The 24719-nt window shown below is 41.9% G+C and overlaps 1 protein-coding gene across 1 annotated transcript in view; it reads right to left on the reverse strand.

Annotated features, from left to right (window-relative positions):
- PAX3 (paired box 3) overlaps positions 1–24719 on the reverse strand; it is a 96507-nt gene that overhangs the window by 26239 nt on the left and 45549 nt on the right. Inside the window, exon 3 of the mRNA XM_026649877.2 lies at positions 3147–3346. Within this exon, the coding sequence (XP_026505662.1) occupies positions 3147–3346 (200 nt within the window). The remainder of the gene's footprint in view (positions 1–3146; positions 3347–24719) is intronic.

A 24719-nucleotide genomic window follows, 5' to 3' on the forward strand; every position in this document is an offset into this window, starting at 1 on the left:
GTTAGACACACATAGCTGGCCTGCATCAGCTGACTCAGGCTCAAAGGGCTTGGGCTAAGGGGCTGTTTAATTGCGATGTAGAAATTTGGGATCGGGCTGGAGCCTGAGCTCTGGGACCCTCCCCCCTTGCAGGGTCCTAGAGCCTGGGCTTCAGTCTAAGCCCAAATATCTACACCTCAAATAAACAGCCCCTTAGCCCAAGCCCTGCTAGCCCGAATCAGCTGGCATGGTTTTTAATTGCCATGTAGACATACCCTAAAGGAGCAGAATTAGCAGCTCCACTATGGAGGTGGCTTCTCAGTCTGCCAAATGTTTTGTGGTTCCCCAGAGTGCAGCCTCATTCCAATACAGTAGATGTGTCGGAATGGAGCTCCTGCAGTGAGGCCTTAAGAGGCTGGAGGGAGGATTGGTTTTGACTAGGGTGACCAGATGTCCCGATTTTATCGGGACAGTCCCGATTTTGGGGGCTTTTTCTTATATAGGCACCTATTACTCCCCACCCCCGTCCTGATTTTTTACACTTGCTATATGGTCACCCTAGTTTTGGCAGATATTTCATAGTGTATAAAAACTAGTAACTGACATACAACAGTGGCTTCCTGCATGATAAAAACAGTATCTGCTGTTACAGTAGCCCGGGTGTGGTGGTGGGGGGGGGGAAATGACACAGCTACTGATAATGATCATTTTTCTAGACTCCTATCATATTGTTCTCCTTAACCTCTGAGGATAGGACAAGAAGCAATGGGCTTAAATTGCAGCAAAGGCAGTTTAGGTTAGACATTAGGAAAAAAATCCTGTCAGGGTAGTTAAGCACTGGAATAAATTGCTTAGGGAGGTTGTGGAATCTCCATCATTGTCTAACCTGCTCTTAAAAATCTCCAAACACCTGTCAGGGGTCATCCTGCCTCAGTGCAGAGGACTGGACTAGATGACCTCTCCATGTCCCTTCCAGTCTTATGAGTCTATGAATGTTACCCACCAAAAAAAAAAAAAATGTAAATCAATGAAAGATGATTAAGCAAAACTACGAATGCCATGTCATTATAGCCATCCACCTCCTCATCCTTAAATCACTTTGCAATTTTCCTTTTATGATTCTTCTTTTAGATCATGTCCTTCATACATGTGTTTTATGCAATACTGTGTACAATCTTCAGCTAGTGCTGAACCACTCTGTCAGACTTCTAGTGTTCCAGGCAGATGGAGAAGACTAAGCAAGTACCCACAGACTGGCTATTTCAGATGAAGCTCCTCTTTAATCCAGAAAAGGTTTAGTTCTGGTATTTTAATCATTGATTGACTGGGATCTTTCCTTCCATGCTGGGTTAAGTCAAAGATCCATATGTTAGAGGTACTAGGGAATTTGTGAGGCTGTAGATCATAGCATTGGTGAGAGTCTCAAGGGAACAGAGGAAGTCATAAGGAATGTAAGAAGTCACAGGGTTAAAGCCACATTAAGACAGCTGTTATGTTAATGAGAGTTCTGCTTTTCTTCTAACTGTGGGTCACTAATTAAGAAAAATATTAATAACTTTGTTATTGTTTTTCACATTTGACGTTAAAGTAAATGTAGACTGGAACTCCATACCCTAGAAGCTATTCTTACTCCTAATAGACCTAGTGTAGAAGATCATAGTTGTTATATTTGTGCACAGCACATCCCATTGTCACTGCCCAGTTTAGTCTAGTGCAGTACAATTCCATTTAAGATGCTGTCATCTGTTTTGTTGGCTTTTCACTCTCAGTAAAGGTGTTCAAGTAATAATGGAACTATGCCTCATTGAGTTTATCTTCTCAAAGAACTACAGTTCATCCACGCAGTAGATTTGCTTTCCCAATTGTAACAGGACAGTTACGAGAGCTTTGTGAACACTTCAGTAAGAAAGTCAAAAATGGGCAAAATTCAAAATGGCTGGGTCCATGAGGAAGTATACACAGCAATAGAGCTGTGTTGCAATTGGCACTCTTATTTTGCAAGGGTTAGCGCCAATATTTTTGGTTATTTGTTTCAATTTACAGGGATTTGGAATCCCTCCCCCCCCCCGTTCAACTTCAAAAGAACTCAAAACATCAAAGCAAAATTCAGCCAAAGCAACCAAATTTCATTTGTTTTCCTTCCTGAAATATGTGCAGACACACATTTTGCCTGAGTTAAACACCCAAAGTTAAGCTTACCCAAGACCACTCGAGACTAGCTCAAAATGGGGCACAAATCCTTTGAAATGAATCACAATTGTTAGCAAATCTGATCCTTGTTTTCAGTTAGTAATGGAACTCCAAACCAGGCAAGTTTTGTATGATTTTGGGTTTGGTAAGAAGTAGTTCTCTTCGGCAACCATGAAGCAGAAAGTGTCTGATGCACTCTGAACCTAAACTCTTTGGGACAGTCCATTCCAGAATTGGCCAACTGGGGGGTTTGGAAACCCACTTTATGCCTATTTATACAATCCCATTATTTTCTCCATCAGAATTTTAATTTGTTTACATCTACTCAGATCCATATAATTTTGAAAATGTGTATGTCCAAGGATTTCTTAATTGAAGTGACAATGGGGATGAAAGGAGATACCATATACTTGAAATCTCGTCAACTTCATAAGTTAAAGTGCAAGTAGTTTCAGGTAGTACACACCTGAGTCACCCTTTCAACTTTTGTGGTTTACAGTCAAATTTTCCTTTTTTTTTTTTTTTTTTTTTTAATTCTCTCCCATGTTGCTGTCCAATACAAACCAGGGGAAACTAGCTAATTAATTATAGTGGGGGAAACAGTTAAACAGACTATATACAAAGTGTTGTCAAGTGTGCAAATTAAGCAAATTGGGAAAATAGATAATTTTTTTCTCTATTCTCTTTCCATTACATTCATTGTAAGTGTACCATGATCTGTAAACAACAAAAAAATCTCTCCTTCAAAGTGATTCACAGTTATGAAAATTGGAAAACCATTGTCCATTGGTAGGTGTAAAAAAAAAAAAAAAAACCCAACAACTGAGCTTATAAACAACCTGGCTTCTCATTTTTCCTTTTATCCCATATTATAGTTATACAAGAACATAAACAAAATGACCTTTCAGCTTTCTAATAAACCTATGCAATGATGGAAAAGGAAACTGCTTTCTTTAGACAGCTTTTTAAACATGTACCTGAACCCGAGCCTCAGTAAGTTTGGCTCTTTGTGCAAGTTCTTCCCGAGTGTAAATATCAGGGTAGTGGGTCCTCTCAAAAGCTCTTTCCAGTTCTTCTAGTTGTTCTGCAGTAAAGGTTGTTCGACTACGACGCTGCTTTCTTTTTAAAGGTAAATCTGGTTCAGAATCTATGTCAGAGCCTTCATCAGATTGGGGTGCTGATGCTGGAAGAAAAATCAGGGAGCAATAAGGTTCTAGCTGACAAAACCAAAAGAAAAAGTAATCCATGATTTTTTTTTTCCACTGGGGAATAAATAGCTTCATATATAAATCTTGATTCATTTGGTAAACTTGATTCTAGAATGGACACACTCTAATCTGAGAGCAGAGGTAAATGCTACATTACAGTGTATTACTGGTACATTTGCTGAGATGAATGAATAATTCTCAACCATTTGTTCAATGAATGTATCCTCTTTTCCTGGCCCTGGGATATCTGGAAGCAGATTATGATTTCCTTGAATGTATTTGTTATTCAAACATATTCAATGAATTTTTTACTCTATCAGATTATTGCAGGTATTTGAAATTCGATCTGTACTGCTTCATTTTCATTGGTCAGATAAGCCATATGGTCTTGATCCTTTCTCCTGATTGAGTAAACAAATAAGCACTTGCAGCTAACTTAAAATTCTGCCCCAATGAACACCCATGAGTGTGACTTTGAAATTCTTTTTTCATAGATGTGTCAGTAAAACCTGATTGCTCAAATTATTATGGAAATCGAATACAAAAAGGACATGAGCATATCTGAAGCAAATTCATTTTTAAATGTGATTAAATATTTGCATAACATCTTTTGCATTATTTGTCCAGTTCTGCAAATCTGCATGGTACTTCCACATCCATACAAGTATAATTCAACAGGATTATATTTTCATAATCATTTGCCACTTATTTATCTATCTTGTGCCTTCCTGAGACTCTGCTAGGCAGGGCCGTAGCAACAAAGAATGTGGCCCCCTCCGAACGGTGGACCCCTCCGAACATATGTCCGGGCGGGGCCCCTTACAATGCAGAAACTGGAATGCGGTATTTATTTTGCCACTTTTAGGGGCCCCCTTCCTTGCGGGGCCCCCTCCGGTCGGAGGGTACGGAGGGCGCTCGCTACGCCTCTGCTGCTAGGTAGGTGTGGATGAGTGTTAATACTCATATAAGATCTCATCTGGTATTGTGTAGGGAGCTTATATAAGAATATGAGCACTGAGCATATACTAAGAGCTGTAGTTTGTGTCTGACCTTATTCTCCACTCTACTGTCAATTATTACTCAGCTCGTTGATAAGGGCCAAGTTCTTCAATGGAATTTTGCTCAATTAAGGATGGCAGAAGTTGAACCATTGTTTTTATTAGCTGCATATCAGTTGCTGGCACAAAAAGTACAATTGCTTTTAGCAAAAATAAAAATACACATGAAGGGCCAGGTTCATGTCTGATTGATTAAATTGACCTGCATCAGGGATGAATTAGGTCAAAGCAGTAAAGGTGCTTTTCTGACACCAGAATGTGTGTCTAACCATAAAACTCTGTCCTAAACAAAATAAGGATTATCCCACTGGAATATTATATTCCTCAACCCTCCCCCTTCAGTCTCTTCTTGGGATTCCACCATATGAGACAATGTTCATGTTCCAGCTGGGACACCATTACTTTTCCACACTAACAGAGGCAGCCTGGGAGATGTGCTGAATGAGTGCATCTCATAGGTTCCCTAGATCTGCTCATGCTGGCTCTGCTAACCTTCTGGGCTGCACAGCCAATGCAAGATGCCCCTGTGGAACAGGGGTTACTGACAGATTGCATGATGGTGCTCCCTTACCTCAGCTGACTTTCCCCTACAAATGGGCAAGAGCCTTGATTACACTGTGACATTTACAAACATTTTAGGTCATCAGTAAGGGCAAAGATTAAAGAAAATAACGTAAGGATTTAAATTCTTATCAGATTCTTATACAGACCAAAATACCCCAAATGTATTTCAAGAACTTGTCCTTGTAATTTCTATGCAGTAGATTAATCACATCTAGAAAATAATATAGTTAAGTGGCTAACATAATGGCTCTATTGTTCTGTTTCTCATTGTTTTTTTTTTTCCTAGAAATGAGCCTGACCCAAAATGCTTGTTTAAACACTCCCAAACTTTGGCTAGATTCAGATCAGATCCATACTTTGCAACTGGACTTCATTTTTATTATGGGCTAAACAAACAAATCCTCCAGATCCAACTTCCCCCAAATATGAGGAAGCTCAGATCTAGAAGTGATTTTGCAGCTCAAGCCCACCTCTCCTAGTTTCCTAGTCTCTATGGGGAGAAGATAGTAACATGGATGCAGGGAGAGCTCAGACATATGGTTCTGTGCAGTTGCTCTGTATCCCCATATCTATAAGGCCTATGAAGTGTATACTGTGCAGACTCAAAATGTCTACAAATAGAGCAGAGAGACAAGGTGGGTGACGTAATATCTTTTATTGGACCAACTTCTGTTGGTGAGAGAGACAAGCTTTCAAGCCACAGAAGTTGGTCCAATAAAAAAATAAATTATCTCACCATCTTGTCTCTCTAATATCCTGGGACCGACATGGCTACACCCACACTGCATAGATATACAGTATGTTTTCTTCCTCGTTCTGATAGGGATGGGGGAGGGGTTAATATAGACTCCACTTCTATCTCATACTGACTTCATTTCAAAAGTCTCTTCCAGAACCCTGGCAACACCCTCTCTCCTCCTCCATCAGGTAATTGTAATAGAAAAGGGTGGGGTGAGGGGTGATATAAGGGCAGCAGCCCATGTGAGTGGAGACTATCCCAGCAGGCAAAAATTCCCTCATCCATTAAACTCTGCAAGGGAACCCATCCAGCAACGGGAAGGGGACTCCCCACTGATATTACAATTCATCATTTTATTGAAATACCTAGCACCACTTCTACCTTAAATAAAATGCAATAGATTATTGGTACAGACCTTGATATAAAATAATCTCCTGAACATGACTCATTCAAGCATAACTAAAAACACAAAGCCAGAACAGAAATCTCATTTTAACTCTAGCTAAAGAGACTGACTTGTTCAGTTCCAACTATTTTACATATTCAATTTCACTCAAGCTGTTTGAGCCAATAAGTACACCTAATCTATTTACCCAGTCTTGCGTGTAGGAAAGACTAGGTCCTTTTACAGGCAACTCAGCTGAAGAGTTTATGAATTTCTGGATACACAGAGGAATAGCTATTGCTAGTACAGAGACTCTCAACAACACACTAACCAGTCAGATGTCTAAATGACTTCATAGATTGCTAGGATACAGCAATTAGATTAACTTTAATCTCATCTGTAAACTATTTCCATCATCCAGCCACAATAAATGTTTTGGGACTAATCCTGCAGGCATCTTGGCCAAAACTCCCATTTTAGTTCATAATTGTAATGCATTGAGAAGTACATACAACTCCCAGTCTCTCACCTCAATGAGAGCCTTGTCTGAGCAAGACTTGAAGGATTTGAGCCCTAAAATTAGAGTACCCAGGGCCGGCTCCAGGCACCAGCTTGTCAAGCAGGTGCTTGGGGCGGCAGCTCCGGAGAGGGGCAGCACGTCCAGGTATTCGGCGGCAATTCGGCAAACGGTCCCTCACTCCACCTGGGAGCGAAGGACCTCCCACCAAATTGCCGCCGCAGATCGCGATCGCAGCTTTTTTTTTTTTTGGCTGCTTGGGGCGGCCAAAACCCTGGAGCCGGCCCTGAGAGTACCCACCCTATTTTTCAAATAAAATCCTTGAGAACAGACAGCATGATCTGCTGATTCCAAACAGTTTAATTCTATGTTTGAATGTGGTTCAAAACCCTCTTCATTATCAAGTAAAAATTCTAGCATATCATGAAATAAATACAACTCCTTGTTCTTTGAATTTGTCTTAGTTCCCAATATATTTGACCAAATCGTTTCAGGTCTTTTACCTTCTTCAAAACTTGCAGGGTTACAAACACCAGCATTAAACCATCCCGGAAGCTTAAAAACAGAAAGAAACTCAACCTTCTCTAAGTATCTTCCCCACAGCGGCTCCAGACATAATCATTCTCTGTTGCTATGACAACTCAACTGGAACAGCTATGTGGCTAATGAGCTAGACTAAGATAAGTTGGTGCTTCTGTTAGGCTACGTCTACACTACGGGGGGGGGATTGATTTCAGATACGCAAATTCAGCTACGGGAATAGCGTAGCTGAATTCGACGTATCTGATCCGACTTACCCCGCTGTGAGGACGGCGGCAAATTGACCGCTGCAGCTCCCCCGTCGACGGCGCTTACTCCTACCTGGGCTGGTAGAGTACGCGCGTCGATTCGGGGATCGATTATCGCGTCCCGACGAGACGCGATAAATCGATCCCCGAGAGATCGATTTCTACCCGCCGATCCAGGCGGGTAGTGAAGACAAGCCCTTAGAAGAGCACAACAGAAGTGTTAATGGTTCTCTGTACCTGCCTGTGGTAAAACCTGAAACAGGACTCAGGAAACCCTGGTAGGTCCACTTTTGAGACACTTTCTCTGCCAAAAGCTCCCTTTGATTGGGAGGGATTTATAAGTTTATGAAGAACAATGGGAGTCTGGCCTTAAAACCTATGAACACCAGGAAGGAATCCATGAAAGGAAGCTCCAAACCCTGTCGATATCAGGGCCTCTTTCAGTACTTTTCTCCCAGCATCCATCAGGAGCTAGGCTGATGCTGGCTGCCCTATCTATCTAAAGATATGTCTTCAAAGCTACAGTGGGGTATAGAGTACACACAGAGCATGCCCAGCTAGTGTAGTCAGTGAGGAATGGCTTAGGAGCAGGAGCGACGGAAGCTCTCTAAAAGTGGAGGGGCTGCCAGCACCCAAACTGGGACCCTACCCCCCACACCACCCCTTCCCCCGGTGGCCCCACCCCTCACACCACCCTTTCTCCCTGAGCCCCCACCCTCATGCCACCCATTCCCCCTGAGCCCCTACACGCCCCGCCTCTGAGGCCCCGCCCCCACTCGCTCCTCTCCGCCCCTTCTCACCCGTTGTTTGCCTTACAGCCGGTAAGAAGTGATGGGGCCATGGTCCCCTGTCTCCCCCTGTTCTGGCACCCCTGCTTAGGTGAGGAAAGTAGAATGCCCTACACACCTGAAACCTACGGTATATTACCTACACAGCTTTCTACATGCCCAAGAAGTGCCCCCAACATCCACACTGCTATTGTTAGCAGTATAGTGTCCCACTGCCACCCCCCTGCCAGAGCCTTTTTCTACCAGAGTGAAAGGCTCCAACAGTAGGGAAAGGCTAAGGCCTGGGGAGGTAGAGAAAGTTTCTGGCAGCTCCTGGCTGCTGGAGCCTTTCCCCATTGCCTCCCCACTGAAGTAGGCTTTCCTCACTACTTCCCCACTGCCAGACACCTGTAGCTACACACCATAGTGACGTGTATGGAGACAGCTGCCTCTCACTGAGGCATGTAGCTACATGTATAGTGCCTGTACTCTACATGCTGCCCTAAATGTAAACAAGCCCTACGGTACTTAGATGCCCCCGCATCACGGTAGTATCTTAATGTCTCACAGTCTTTAATGTATTTATCCTTACAACACCCCAGGAGATAGTGAACTTCTATTATCCCCTTTTACAGATGGGGAACTGAGCCACAGACACACACTAAGGGTAAAATTTTGAAAAGTGCCTAAGGCTCCTAACTGACATAAGTGCTTCTGAACATTTTGTCCTAAGTGACTTTCCCAAGGTCACATAGGAAGTATGTGGCAGAGCAGAGAGTTGAACCCAGTCAAGTCATAGAGGGATACCCTAACCAGTGAGCCATCCTTCCTCTCTATGGGGGAGGGTTCCATTCACCCCAACCTCTACATAACTATCAGACTTACTCAGACTATCAAGGGAAATATGCATTTCATACTAGGAAAGTTAAAGTTGAAATGCATAGCTAAAGTGAAAATTGAATTAACCTCAGAATCCTCACCTGAATACCTTTATTAACTGGGCGGGGGGGAGGTACTAGGTACATTTTAAAAAGGCAATTTAAATGATTTTATAAACAGTGAACTATTTCTGATGTTTCCCTGTTTGCTGAAGATGCTGGCATCTTGTATCCATGACAGGATAATGTATTTAGCACAGAAATATATGCTTAATTCCATTTCCATTCCACCTTAAGGCAGGAAAGTAAAACAGGACTGCTAACCTGAACATTTTTCTCAGCAAAGTATCTAAGAATCTAGGTTAATGTATCTAATACAACTCATAAATTCTGAACTGGAATCACAAAATGAAGGAGAAAAATGAACCTCAGATTAAATGGCTTTCATATTCAGATGAGTTCATCACTACCATTCTACTCCAAACCTGACTATTGTTATTGAAAAATATAGAGTTCATTTGTCTCATCTGATCTGCATTATTAGAATCAGGCAAATGTAATCTCAAATGATAGCAGGCTGCCTGTACAACAGAGTGCATCATATTTTTCTTTATTGAAATCTGTTCAAACGTGATGGACTTTTGACTGAAAAAACAACTCTTAATAAACTTTTAACCAGGCAAAAGGCCTACCAGGATATTGACCAAGCCCAGAAATAGACACATGTACCTAAGAAATTACAATGGTTTTGTAATGTACATTCTGACTCAGATAACCCTATTTATGGTACCTATGAGCAATCTCATATATTTCTATGATATTGCTGGCTTAGAAAGGTATTGAGTCTATAATGATGTGAGTGTGAGAGCAATTTATATATAAACAAGGGAAGTAGGGTGGAGAGAGACAGAAAATAGGAGCTAACCTTTATAATTAGCCCAGAGAGGTTAGTACTCAAACCCCATTTTGCAGTAGCTGGAGGAAGGAGGAGTGTTGTCAGTTTCCAAAAAGATCATGTACAGGACAACAATCACCCCACAGGATTACAAATTCCTCCCTTAAAAGGCAAATCAAAGTGGGAGGAGAAACCATAAGTGCCACCAGTGGACTAGCCATGAAGTTTAATTAAAGAAGGAATTACAGAATTAGAGAGCAATTCTTTGTTCGTTAACCCCTTGTGACCTGTTAGGTGGCCTTAGGAAATACTTCATCCTAGTTAACACTATTATGCACAAAACCTTTGCTCAATTTCATAGGGATTTGGTCACATGGAATTCTGTAATTATTGGTTTCCCAAAGCACATCGTAAATAGGCATGCCCATACGAAAACAGAACAAAATAATTCATAAGCGCTCATTCTGTGCATTGTTTTTCTTCTCAGCACGACATTTCATTTGAATAATTAAATAACAAAAACATGACAACCATTTAAAAACCATATATTTATTTATTACAGATGCAACACAATGCACTTTAGAAGTGTCTGAAAAGAGGGATATCCTTCTGCAGAGCTTTGAAGGCAGAAATTTATTGGCAAACATTCAACTGTTATAAAATTACCCACACAAAAATCATACTGACTTTCTTCCACGCTAATAATCTTTGGTCTGCGCTAGAAGCACTGTATATAGCTGTGGATTTTGTTAAAATAAGACAAGACCAAAACCTATCTTAAACATCCCATTGGGCTGAGATTGATCTTTACATTTCCATTTGCCACATCTTGTTATTTATTTTATGTAATATTAATTTAACATGACCCCCTCCCCTCTTCTCTATTACTTAAGTCTTTGAATGGGGCAACTCAATGTCTGATGCACCTATTTGGCTAATTGCAGAATGTTCTATACTTGTATACTTTAGCATTCAACACAGAGGACACAATGGGGCAGCTAACTGTTTTCTGATCTGAAGTAGCTTTTTACACTCAAAAAGATGTGAATGACCTCTATCATGTTTACTCGGGTGCAAGCCAGGAGGAGTGCAGCAAGGCTGATACCCCCACACAAACCCAGAGTAAATGACAAATGACACTTTCCCTTTGTGATCTTTGGGATTTTTGTTGACTTATTTGGAGGCTTTTGTTGGATCCTAAGAAATGGCCTGTGGCTGAGGCCTATTCTACCAATTTCCACGCTCCATCTGTGGTATCCATCAACAGGGCCTTTGCCCGCATTCAGGGCTCTGACACCTGCCTGGCAGGATGCAGGAGACACAAAGAAAGCTGAAGTGGATGAGAAGGGGGAGGTTGTTTTTTGGGGGGATGGTAGGGGCGGGTGGTGAGGTTAAACTGGATGCACAGTAGGGGTTAATCCAAACCAATCCAATCCAGAGACCTTGGCACCTGGAGACTCCCTGTCAACATTTATTTTCGATGGGAGAGGTAACGGAGTTCAAATGTAAATTAAAAAATATTACATATGTACTAAAAAAAGAAAAGAGAGAGAAAGAAAGAGAGAATCTGTCATAGGGTTTGGGCCATAAGACGCTCCCTAGGCATTCTCCAAATAAATCTCCAGGGTTCATTTGCTATAAAAACTCCTAGCAGTGGTAGGTGGCAAGGCAATACATGCCTTTTTAGATCATTGTTTGTGTTAGGCTAAGCTTTCAGCAGCTGGCATTTTAACAGTTGATAGACCAAAAAAAAGTCAGGAGTTCTTTTTTCCACAAAAAAAGAAAGTCCTCAGAAAAACTAACTGGCATCTTAATTTCCTTCTAACATGTTTTCCCCCTCAGTGTTTCCATTTAAGGAAATATCTGTATTTGCATATGAAACATAAATAAGACTCTAGAGTCCACTGACTACTCTGCTCCCAGCCCAGCAGCTCTCCAAGTTGTGTTTCCCCTTCCCTACAGAAATGTAATGCTAGGCCTCTCCTCTCCCCCCAGTTTCCTCCTTCTGAAACCTCAGTTTCACAGCAAGGGGTCATTAAAAAGAAAATAAGCCCCTGCCAGGTCTGTGCTAATCAAAATAGTACAAATAAACTCTGACACTCAACAACTCCCCAAGTGGCCACAACCCTGGATGGAGAGTACAGATTAGTTATGAATATGGCAGGCAGCAGGGGACAAGTTCAGAAGGTCTAAAGTCACTACGCAGCCACCTGTGAGTTGTTTAAGACTCACAACAGTACTATTGTATGTTTATTTAAGATAAGGGCTATGGAACGTGTTCCACAGCTCAGCAACTGACCCAAAATTTCTGAATTGCACTGCTTCTGTTATAACACTCTTGGAAATGAGTGGTTTTGGCTGGTTTATCAGATCTCAGTGCTGTCATTTAATCCATGCCATTGTTTCCTTTCTGTGCTGCATCTTTATGATTTTTTCCCCTTCTTTACCATTTATGTTTTTTGTTTTTAAATGGGCACTTCCTTCTGTTAGGTCTCATTGTGAAATATAAATCCACCCAAGTGTGAACAACTGGGCTTCTTTAATCTGACTAACAAAAAATGAAACTTGCATCAAAAAATTAAAACAAGATATTTCCCAGTGAAGTTACAATGAAAATGCATTCATGCTGCTAGATATTCTTACTACAGTGTGAAAGGTGATATTTTTTCAGGATCAGAAACCATTTTACAAACAATGACAATTTTTAAGTTAGAAAAGTCATTAAATGGTTTGGAACAGTTTGAAATACTGAAAAAAAAAATCAGCAAGATCCCTTTTAACCCTCTTTATAGGCACTTAGGCGACTACATTTTTTTAAAAGAACTACCGTCTGTTCTAGACATGAATATGTCTCATCTACAAGGATTAAGTCACACTCCAACTACCCCTTTGAAAACTGCTGCAATTCGCAAAGGGCATACTTAGAAAAACATTTAAAATGGCTCTTTAAAACTCCACAGGCACCTCAACAAAATTCTTCAGTGAGAGAAAGCGACCGGAGGCAAGAAAACGTATTACTATTTAGGTAAACTGATTAATAAAGTAATTAATCAGTTAACAGAATCCAAAAGAATATGCCTATCTACTAAGAATTCTAAGCTGTGGCCTGATAATGTCAGTGGGATGGAAAGACCAGACAATGTAGCTCTAAAAGTTCTTTTCTTGACAATAGATGGTAAGTTTTTATTTTCTTTGGACAGAATCACACGATCAATGAGCTCTGTAGACCAAGGTGAAAAGGAAAACAGTAGCTGTAGTAAAGGGAAAGGGCCAACAGTGACTTTTATTTACAATTGCCAAGAGACAGGCTATTATTGACCATATGTGCCACAATCACCCTCCTTATCATGGGTTGGCCATCATGTCCATTGGGAGCTGTTAATGAACTGGGTAATTGAGCTGCTGACATGTGTTACCAAAACAAAACAATAGGAAGAAGAGACAAATGAACATTTTATTTGCCAATCAGAGTAGGTTCCGCTTTTCAGAGAGCTGCAGCTAAGTAAGTGGCTGAATACATAAAACAGTGCATTGAAGGCAAGCAGATGCATGCACAATAATGGTTAACTGACAGCTTATGGCCCATCTGTGCTTAACATTTTGTTAAAAAATTACTTGACTTGCTAAAGAGACAAATCATACAGCTGCCCCAAGTGCTGCATTATAAGAGATAAATCATTAGCTAAACTGTTTCATGCTTAAAATGACAATGCATATTAACAGTTATGCCAGGACATTTTGTCAGCACAGCTTGATGCAGTTATAACTTACAAAAAATGTGACAGCTCATAGCTATTCAACAGAAGAGAATGACAACACTGTGAAAACAATTTCACCAAGCAAACAATAGACAATTCATATTATCTTCTTTTTAAAAATAATTTCTATAATATTTTTTTAAATGATGAAATAATATGCAAAGGCAAACAAGGCCACTGTCTAAGTGTTCTGCACCATTAAACTGCTTGCATGTACTTCATTCAAAACCACAGAGCATCAAAAGGGAACACATTCCACTTTAAATATCATCAAAGACAGCATTGCCAGTGCTGAGAATCAAATGGCTAATTCTCCACTGTGCACTGAAAGGATGAATAATTTTAAAAAGGAAAGGAAGGGGATACAACAAATGCAATAACTGAACAACTTCTCCTCCCATTCCAAAAACGAGACTTGCTTTGTTGGAACAAGTAACATGAAACCATCGGGTGAAACATGATTTAGGACTTGATCCTGCTCTCACTTTCACTGGTGTAAATCAGTATTGTGCATTATTATTATTAATCATTATTATTTATACTGCAGTAGCACCAGGAGGCTGCAGTCAGGATTGGGGGCTCATTGTACAGCTGGGTGCTGTACATGATCCCTGCCTTGAAAAGCTTACAATCTAAAACCTCGATTGTGCAAATATTCACCCTGGGAGTAACTTCGTATTTATGAATAGTCCCATTGAACTCAACGGAACTACTCATATGCATAAAGTTACTCACGTGCATGAGTGTTTGCCAGTTCAAATCCCAAGAAACCAGTGCAAGTGGCAACAGAAACAAGCTCTTAACTCCGGGTCGGGTCCTATGCTCCTTATCCAGATAAACAGTTTCATTGGACCCGATTCTCCTCTTGGGTCTCATCTATTTGAGAAAGTTGCAATAGTTTAACCACAAGTGTGAATTTAAACTGATTTCATTGAACTGGCACAAACCCCTGTGTGGACATTCTTATTATGGTTTAAGTGTGACTCTCCCGCCTCCTCCCCCCCGCCCCTCCCCAACTTGATTGAGAACAGGTTTAAGCTAAACTGGAATAAGCCATTTTTAAACCAAAATGTGTGTCCACATACGTTTGCTCTGGTTTAAACAACTAATTTAAGTTAAATTGATGCAACTTTCCCATAGACAAGGCCTCTTGCTGGTTTTATGCCATTGTAACCAGGGCCGGATTAACTCCCCTGTGGGCCCGGGGCTATTAGATTTTGTGGGGCCCCTGTATACAAGTCTTCTTCCTAATTTAAAACAAAATGATCACAATTATGGCATCGAGGCTATTAATGCCATACTAAACTTGCCTTTTAATTAACATAAAGCCGTTCTGTGGTTACATTTCAGTCTTCAAACATGTAGAATATAGTTAAGTTAATTCAAAATAGCCTATTTCTTACCTTAGAACAGCTGTTATATTAGTTTCTTTCTGGGAGGGAGTTTGGATGCAGGCGGGGGCTCCAGGATGGGGCAGAGTGTTGGGGTACAGGAGAGGGTGAGAGGTGCAGGCTCTGGGAGGCAGTTTGGTGCAGGAGGGGGTGCGAGGTGCAGGCTCCGGCCGGGAGATGCTTACCACAGGCGGCTCCCAGCCAACGGTGCAGCAGGGCTCCGGCAGGCTGCCCACCTGCATGCCTGCCATAGCCCCACGCCACTCCCGGAAGCGGCTGGCTGCCGGCATATCTCTGCGCAACCCTGGGGGGAGGGGAACAGCGTCTCCCGGCGCTGCCCATGCTCGTTCCTGGCCAATGGGAGCTGCGGGGACGGTGCTGGGGCGGAGCTGTCTCCCCCCACCCCACCAGGGGCCACAGAGATGTGCCAGCAGCTGGCCACTTCCAGGAGTGGTGTGGAGCCACTGCATGCGGGCAGCCTGCCTGAGCCCTGCTGCACTGGGGCCTCCCTTAGCTCAGGGCCCTGGGCTGCAGCCCTTAAAGCCCCTGCGTTAATCCAGCCCTGATTGTAACCCCACTGACCTCAATGGAGTTACTTTTGATTTCTGCTGTTGTGGGAGAAGAATCAGGCCCATTGGGCAAAGCAGGTAGGATTTGGCATTTACCAAATATTTCACATAATTCTTAAAAGTACAGCATTGTTCAAAAGGAAAGAGCAGGTATTGAGGTAACCATAATGGCACATAGTACACAAGATAGATCTAACACACACTCCTAGAGAGAGACACCACTTTGTCATGTGGTCCTGAGGATCTGTCTACGCAGAGGTATGATTCTGCAGCTAATCTAGGTGTCTCACTAAAAATAGCAGTGAAGACATGGTGGGGTGGGCTTCAGCGCAGCCTAGCAACACAAGTCCATACCCAAGGTTGCAAGCAGGTTTGTACAGACTGCACTGAAGCCTGCGTGCTGACTGTTATACCTGCCATTAGGCTAAATGCACTGAATAAACTGTTTGCTGCAAGACGTTTGCCCAAATGTATTTCTTACCCTCAAAACAAGGGGAGGTTGACAATTTCCTGTCAAAATGTTTTCTTGACGGAAAATTGGATTTTTGACAAAATTAAAAATTTTAGAGAAAGACAGGTTTCCTCACAAATTAGGTTTTTTCATCAGGAAACTGAAAACCAACAATTTCTGGCCGAAATCTAAAAAAGTTTAGATTTTTGGCATTTTTCAGCCAAAACACAAAACCAAACCAAAACCAAACTGGTTTTCAGTTGCTGAAAAGTTCTCAGGTTTCAGCTTTTTGGGTTTTTTTTTTTTAAATTAAAAGTCAACGTTTTTCACTGAAAACATTCTTGTTTTCAACAAAATTTTTAAAACCCAGTTTTCCAACCAGCTGTACTCAAAACCTAAATTTATCCCATTGAAGTCAAGCAAGATGGGGGCTGTTGACACTTCCTTAAAACCCACCAGCTTCTACCAAAGTTCCTAGTCCTGGAAGGTCCTGAGCCCTCCACTCCCACTAGGCCAGGGACAATCTCCACCTTTGGGTTAGTACAGTACCTAGCACAATGGAGCCTTGATCCTGGCTACAGCCTCCCTGGAAGGTAAGGGTGCTCGTCAGCTCTCAGGAGGCTCTCACCACCTTACAGGATTTCAGGCCAAAGCTGTTTCCTCAGGAAACAGCATGTGGGATGCGGGATTCCTTAGAATACAGGTTTTCCTAGGATACATGATGTGGTTCCATTTATTATGGTCCCATTTGCACTGTTATGGTAATTAACATGGGTCTGTTTCTCCATCAGACATTTCCAGATTCTGTTCTTCATGCTGTTAAGTTTCTGTATCCACTAGTTCCTGAAGTCCTTTCATTGCTCTCCTCTCCCCTCCCCAATAGCTGTCATCTGAGTGTTTGAGGTGAGACTCCTATACAAACCCAGGGCTGGTTAAGCTAGTTCTGGGCAAACAAGTCTCATAAAAGCTATTAGAATTCAAATACGTCACCTAATCTTACAAATGTCAGTATTACATGCACTAAGTGGGAGGAGAGGGCAGCTAAATCAAGACAAATTCTAATATTTTATTACAAATGCAACACCAAAAATCTTAAGAACAGATTATGTAAGAAGACTGCCTCAGCCACGCTTAGCCAAAAAGCTATAGAGAATTTTTGGCCATAGTCTTTTAATAATAAACAGTCTAGTAAAGAGAGAAAGTTTGAGACATTGCTTATATATATATATATATATATATATTATATATATATAAAAAACAGAAGCAATTTATACAACTTAGTACATGTTAACAAGACACACGTTGAGCTTCATTTTAAAGGAATACATTTTAAAGTACACAGTTCTCTGTAGTTCAATGCACACAAAAAACATAGAACGGTATTCAGAAAGGCAATTTTAAAATCTACTGAATGGATTTGGGATGCCCAGTTGTATGTCTATATGATAGCAGCACCATGTCAAGCTACTCTAAAAAATGCATGAAGTCAGTGCACACTGAGCAGCCCCTCCTTTGATTATTCACATACATGCCCCTGCTATGTTTGCTCTTCTTTGCATTTTGTAAACAGATGCTGACAACTGTTCTTGTCCTTTGTTCAAACAATGACCATTATAACCAACAAAAAAATTAATAGTAGATGAACACAATTAATTAGGCTGAAACTAAAATATTTTACTTATGAACATTCTCCCATCCAAATCTACTTTTAATTCCTTGCAGATATCAATGATAATAAAAATTATCACTACTCTGAATTATTAGCTCCTCCAGAAGAGTTGAAAAAGTAACACTTTGGTTGTATGGTCTAAGTTAATAAATACACCAACTCTTTCCCTATATTTCCATCAAAATATATTATATATTACATACATACACACACACACAGTATACTTCAAATATAAATCTTGCCAGTCTCATATGTTTATATATATGATTATAACATATAAGACTGGTAAGATTTATATTAGCGTATTTTACAGACTTTTTGGATTTACTGGTACTATGAGACAGAATATGTATATCTCTTGTCTCTTGCAAAGTGTTATTTACCTTGAATAAGTACTCGTTTATAGATCAAATACAGATAAGGAGCCAAGTTTACATTTACATTAAGTCCCTTTATGCTTCTCTGACATTGTAAACGTGCCTTAAAGTGCGCATAAAGTACATTTATGGAATGTAAATGACAATGAGACTCATGCTGATTTAAACGTTTGTTACTTAATTTGTTACTTTGTTTCTTTGCTTTATGCATTTTATCATAGTTGGCTGGGAGTTTTGTGGTTGTCTTGTGTAACCATTTAATACAAAAGAGATCTTAAAACATTTTTTTTTCAAAATAATTTCACCATAAAATGTATCCCTCTAAATCGTTATGAGCAGGAAAATGAAACCTAATCATAACAAATAAGGTCACTTTCAATTCCATGAAGTGAGATGGCAGAAATACAAATCTTACAACATGACAGAAAAAGTACATCCCTGTTTGCTAACTACCGTAATTCCATCACATTTGTTTAGTGTACTTCAAGATGCAATACTGAGGTGCTCTAGAAGTAGTTGACACCCCATAATGCCTTGTGGCATCCAGGATGGAGGAACTACAAACCACTGATGTTGGGCAGAGGGCTGCCAAGGGCTCATGAGAACGGGAGAAGGTAAGATGAAAGCTACTGAACAAAGGAATTCAAAAGACCTGTATTCAGTTTTCAGCTCAGCCACAAGGCCTGGGTATGACCTTGGGCAAGTCACTAAATCTATCCTGTATCCCAGTTCTCCATCTATATCATGGGGCTAATATCACACAGCGGTTTGTGAGGATAAAATATATTAATGATTGTGAGGTACTCAGATGTTATAAGTACCTAAATAGACAGAAAGACAGACAGAAGCTATACACTTATGTTGAATATATGCACTTGTGTGATTAAATAAATGGCCATGCCTCCTGGCCAACCAATTTATTTTCATGCCCTCTTCCTCTCGGTCTTATCTGCAATTAGAACTTTTCAGCTTTAATAGTATGTATACTAGTAGATTCCCAGTTTCTCTCCATCTTATGAAGAGTCCTAGAGCCAGTGGTGAAAGTAACTTAAAGGCCTTACCGGTACGCTGGAGTCCTGAGCAGGCGCATGACCTCAACCAGAAGAGGCGTGGCCTCAACCGGAAGAGGCAGGTCCTTTAAATAAAGATTTAAAGGTCCCGCTCCGGCTGCGGCTGGGAGCCCCGGGGCCTTTAAATCACCCCCGGAGCTACCAGCTGCAGAGGCGGCTGGGAGCCCTGGGGCTAAGGGGTGATTTAAAGGGCCCGGGGCTCTGGCCACCGCCGCTACCGGGCCCTTTAAATCGCCAACGGAGCCCTGCCGCCGCTACCCCGGGGCTCCGGCAGCCGGGCTCGGGTGGCGCTTTAAAGGGCCGGGGCTCCCCACAGCGGCAGGCCCTTTAAATCGCTGCCTGAGCCTGGCTGCCGGAGCCCTGGGGCTCGGGAGGCGATTTAAAGGATCCAGGGCTCCAGCTGCTGCAGGGAGCCCTGGGCCCTTTAAAGCGCCAGCCTGGGGAAGCCGGTCTGGTCCAGCACGGCGTACCAGCTTTTGCCAGTACGCCATACTGGACCAGTCTGGCTTACTTTCACCTCTGCCTAGAGCACCTCAGTACTGCATCTTGAAGTATACTAAACAAACGTGATGTAATGAGTTAGCAAATGGGAATGTAATTTTTCTCTGTCAAATGTGGCAAGGTTTGTATTTCTGTTGTTTCAGTTAGGCACACAGAAGGTTTTCTACATTTAAGTGCCACTTTAGGCAAATTGTAGCCTTTGTGCCCAATTCAGAGAATATTTCCAACAAACCAAATACATGATATAATAATTATTTACCTGCTGACGCGGCAGGTTCAGCCGATCACGGCCCCCACTGGCCGCGGTTCGCCGTCCCGGGCCAATGGGGGCGGCGGGAAGCCACGGCCAGCACATCGCTCGCCCGCACCGCTTCTCGCCGCCCCCATTGGCCCGGGGCTTTGAATGAAAAGCTAAGGTTGAATGAAGAATGCTCATCATCCCCCTGATCTTAAAATGATATAGTACCATTGAATTGAATGCATATTTGTTCTACTCTTGTTTGAGCTGAGAATTCTGCAGCTTGTGCAGCCTTATATATGAGATGCTGCATGCCCAGCAGCACGTAGGGGAGTGGGTCTTAACAGCTTGATGGTAAGACATGTTAATAAGTAACTCCTCTTAGGGGAAAGATAAATGTCAGAATAGCTCTAATCATTTCTACATGTAACCTGAGAACTCAGAGAACCACACTGAAGCTTTACCGTGTGCAAAACCAGACAACAGCCTTCTTTAAAGTGGACTCTTCCCAGCCTCAAGCTGCTTGGCAACCCACCCACCGCCCCCTTGTGAATGAGCAGAGTCCTCCAGGCACAGAGTCATAGAAAGCTAAAATTTGCTTCCTCCATGCCCTGTTAGAAGCTCTGCATCAGAAAGCGGACAAGGTACAATTGACTCTCTCTGTTACTTAGGGTGACCATACGTCCCATTTGGGCCAGGACAGTCCCTTTTTTAAGCCCTGTCCTGGCCGTCCTGACTCTTTTTCCAAAAGAAGGCATTTCTCCTGTTTGCTCTTGCTGACTTGATCAATTGTCAAGCGCAAACAGGACAAATGCCCACTTTTGTCAAAAAAGTGGGGTGCAGTATGGAGTGGGGGAGCGGAGATGTCAGCCCCCTGCAGGGGAAGGCAGGGCTGGGGAGTGGGAATGAATCAGTGACAGTGTTCCAGCATGTGGGGCCCCCGCAGGGTTCCAGCAACTGGCCAACAGCTTGGCACGGGGGAGGGGGTTTCCAGCAACAGCATGGGGAGGGGTCCTCGGGTGAGCAGCTGTGGGGTCCCATTTTCTCTTTGGGAAATATGGTCACCCTACTATTACTGAGGGAAAAAATTATGCTTTATCTGTGAGTACTACCATGGCAGAAAAGTTGAATTGACACAGCTGAGAAGCAGCTAAAATAGACATGTAAGGAGGACTTAACAGGCCAAAACCACCAGGGATGACAAATGTGGTCCAATGTCTCTGAACAAATGGAAACAGGAAAAAAAAAATCAGACTTCTTATGCTTACAAAGTCAAGACACTGGAAATCAAACTAGGGCTGAAACACACTCATCCTTTGTGTAAACTGAAACACTGGTCTGGTGGTCTCTATGGACAAAATACCTTCATTACTTAGATAACATGAGCAAGAAAGCCATACATCCATGTGGAAAAAACAGAGAATTCTCAATAGTAAGCCGGCAGCTGCATAAGATGCCAGAGATACAATTATTTTAATCAAGGGAAGGAATCTGCATGAGCGGGAAAAGGAATGAAATAGAATGTTAATGACAGGGTCCCACTTACACTAATATGGGGAAATAAACAGCATCCATTTTAACAAAGTTCCCACAAAATAAAAAAAATGTTCCAGCCTTGTTGCATTCGGATAAACTCACGGTAACATACAAGTCAAACTGTAACCGATCCTCCTAGAATCCACAATGGATCCAATCCTGCAGTTCTTACTCAGTCAAAACTCCCAGTGGTATCCTGTAAATTTTGACTGAGAAGGACAGCAGTACTTGGCCCTATACGTTGAAATAGGAACACCCCAGGATGGCCATCAGAAAAATAACGTGAACAACCAACATAGAAATCTCCCTATATAGACACAATACATAAAGGAGCCCAAGAGAGTTAGGTGCTCAGGTCCCTCTGAATTTCAACAGCAGTTACATACTTAACTCCCTTTGGCTCCTTTGAATATCCCAGCTTAAAACAATGCAAGTAAAATGAACTGAGTTCTGCCCTGATTTACACTCTGTGGGTTGCACAAAGTATAACTCCAGGCAGAATTTGGCCCAAAGTGTATCGAGAGTCCCATCAAGGAAGTACATGAAAAATACGAGGCCAACACTTGACCTTCACTCAGGAATATAATATGGCTAAAATTAACTTGAAGCAGGGACTGAATGTACTTACGGGTGAATGTAGAGAGTATATTTCAAATCAGAAGCCAGAATGCATAATAGAAGAGAAAACAGAATAATAATAATTTTTAAAAAATCAATATGCACTCAGCTCCCATCCCAGCACATCCCATGAGTTTGCAAAAAGAAACAGCGTAGATTAGCTCAGGTGCCAGCTATTCACAGCACAGCACTTGAAAAGGCTTTCCCGGTGGCTTCCATCTTACTATTCTAAGAGCAGGGGCCTTGCCATGCTCAATGACAAGAGGCTGCAGGGATGCATGGGGGGAGCAAACGTTACACATAAAGGTACTCCACAGGTTTAGTAAGGGCCAGTCTTGGTGCCTTATTCCTGCCCCTGTCCTTCGCAGGCATTATGCATCCACTTGACAGCTGCTTTTGCAGTGCAACGCGTCCTCATCCCTAGCAATGTGTCTCTACCTCTTACTGCTATAACGGAGCACACAATGAATAGACAACATGTAATTGTTGGTCACCAAACATATCCTGTGACATGCAGCCACGTGTTTCTTACCGCTTTAATAACTGTAAGCAATTGCTCCAGTAATAGTCACAAAAATACCAAGCATTTGTAGAACTGTTAGGCTGATCTCAGCTGCAGCTATATGCAGGGAGTATTAATAATAATTTTGCATGATTTAGGCACCAATCTTGCTCCCATTAAAATCAATAGCAAAACTCCCAGTGACTTCAACTGCAGCAGGAGCCAGCCCAATGGTAAACTACAGGCTACTGCTATGATGCTAAAATAGCTTGATGGGTACAAAACTGACTCAAAAACCATGAAAGCTGTGAATCCGACAGTTTTCTGTAGGTGGAAAGAAGTTAACCATTGGGCCTCTTTAGGTTCCCTTTGGGAATCTTCCTTAAGTTCCTTTGCAGTATAATGTGTATAAGTTATTTAGATGAGAAGATCTATTGCAAAATACAAAGTTTTCAGATAACAGAGGAATTGGATGGACTAACCACTGCATACCCTACTTGCATTTCAAATGATAAACTATCCAAGTAAATGTATATGGTTATTGATTATTATCAGGCCAAATGCTGACCCTATACCAATGGCCATATTGCATCCTCACAGTTTATTTATCAGGAACCTCAATTAAGTAAGATTATAGGATTGGCCAATATAAATATTGTACTCAAATAAGCTAGATGTGAGATAGCACTATGATTTCTGCTAACTTTAAAATTGCTCTGGTGATTCCTTCCCTTTGAAAGCCACAATACATTCTTTCCTCCTGTCCTTGAAACCCAATACGTGCACTCTCTCTGCACAAACTGAGGCCAGCCTTCCAACTAACACATGCTGCTGCCCTGGTCCACTTTGATCCCTACCTCCAAGAGATAACCAGTCCTCCTCTGACCTTTCCCTATTCCCACTGAAATCTTCCTGCACCTAAGAGAGTCTCTGTTCTTCCTCTGGTCCCTCCCCACTCCCACTGAAGTTATCTTTTCCACTGGCAGGCCCCTCAGTCTTTTCCTACTCTCTCTGCTGGTCCTGATGCCATCCCTCCATCTACAACACTCTTCAGTCCCTCTCCACTTTCAGTGACCCCAGCCCTTCAACTTGTGAAACTGGATGAACCTTTCCTGCAGGGATTTCTCTACACTCTCTCCTAAATTTCCCCATCATTCACCCCCACCCCCGCACCTAGTGGTCTAACCAACCAAGATGAAGAACATACCAAGAACATACAAACCTGTCATCTGAAAGTTCAAGTGGTGTATCTACATTTGAACAGCCCGAAGCACAAATACAGCTACCTACTAAAGAAACAGTATCTCCACAACCTAAGGGCAGTTCCCGATGTTTGTTGGCCAAACTTTTTCCATTTATTGAAGTTACAAAAGATGGCTACAGGTGCACGTCTTGCAATAAAAAGCTTAAGAAGGTAAGCTTTCTACTGCTACAATTGGTAAAACTGGAGGAGCTTGGTTTATCAGACCAATCAGCAAAGCCAATGCTAACAAACTATGTGAAAAGGCTACAAAAACACCAAGCCCCTGTACTGCATCGACATGCAGAAAGCCATATAAGTCAGTCACTATCAAAAGCCAATTTTAGAAGTACTTAATGAGGCTAAGAATGCTGGAGACAAAAAACAGTTTATGTGAACATGGCTGTTGCATCATACTTTCTATTTAAAACAAGAGATACCACACGCTACAGACTGTAGGCCAATGTTAAGTGCATTGTCACTTGCTAACCCTGAAGTTGGACACTGGTTCGGAACAAGATGGGCAAATGCTCACTATCTTTCCGCAACAAACTCAACTAACTGGTTAGAAGCATGTGGTGCAACAGTAAAAGATTTAGCAGTTGAAAAAATGAAGAACTCTCTCACCCCATTCAAAAAATTTGCATACATGGCTGGTGAATGTACCATTGCAAATGTGTGACTAGAATTAAGTCATTGCAAATGTTATTTTGATGTCAGTGGTAGGCCGCTAAATGCATTTCTAGATGTTCAGTTTATAGAAGACATATCGCTGCATCCATGACAACCCACATCTTAGAAGAGTTAAATGCTTGTAAATTGGACCCCAAA

This window comes from Terrapene carolina, unplaced genomic scaffold (genome assembly GCF_002925995.2).
Source record: "Terrapene carolina triunguis isolate 2854851 unplaced genomic scaffold, T_m_triunguis-2.0 Scaffold88, whole genome shotgun sequence".
Lineage (NCBI taxonomy): Eukaryota > Metazoa > Chordata > Testudines > Emydidae > Terrapene > Terrapene triunguis.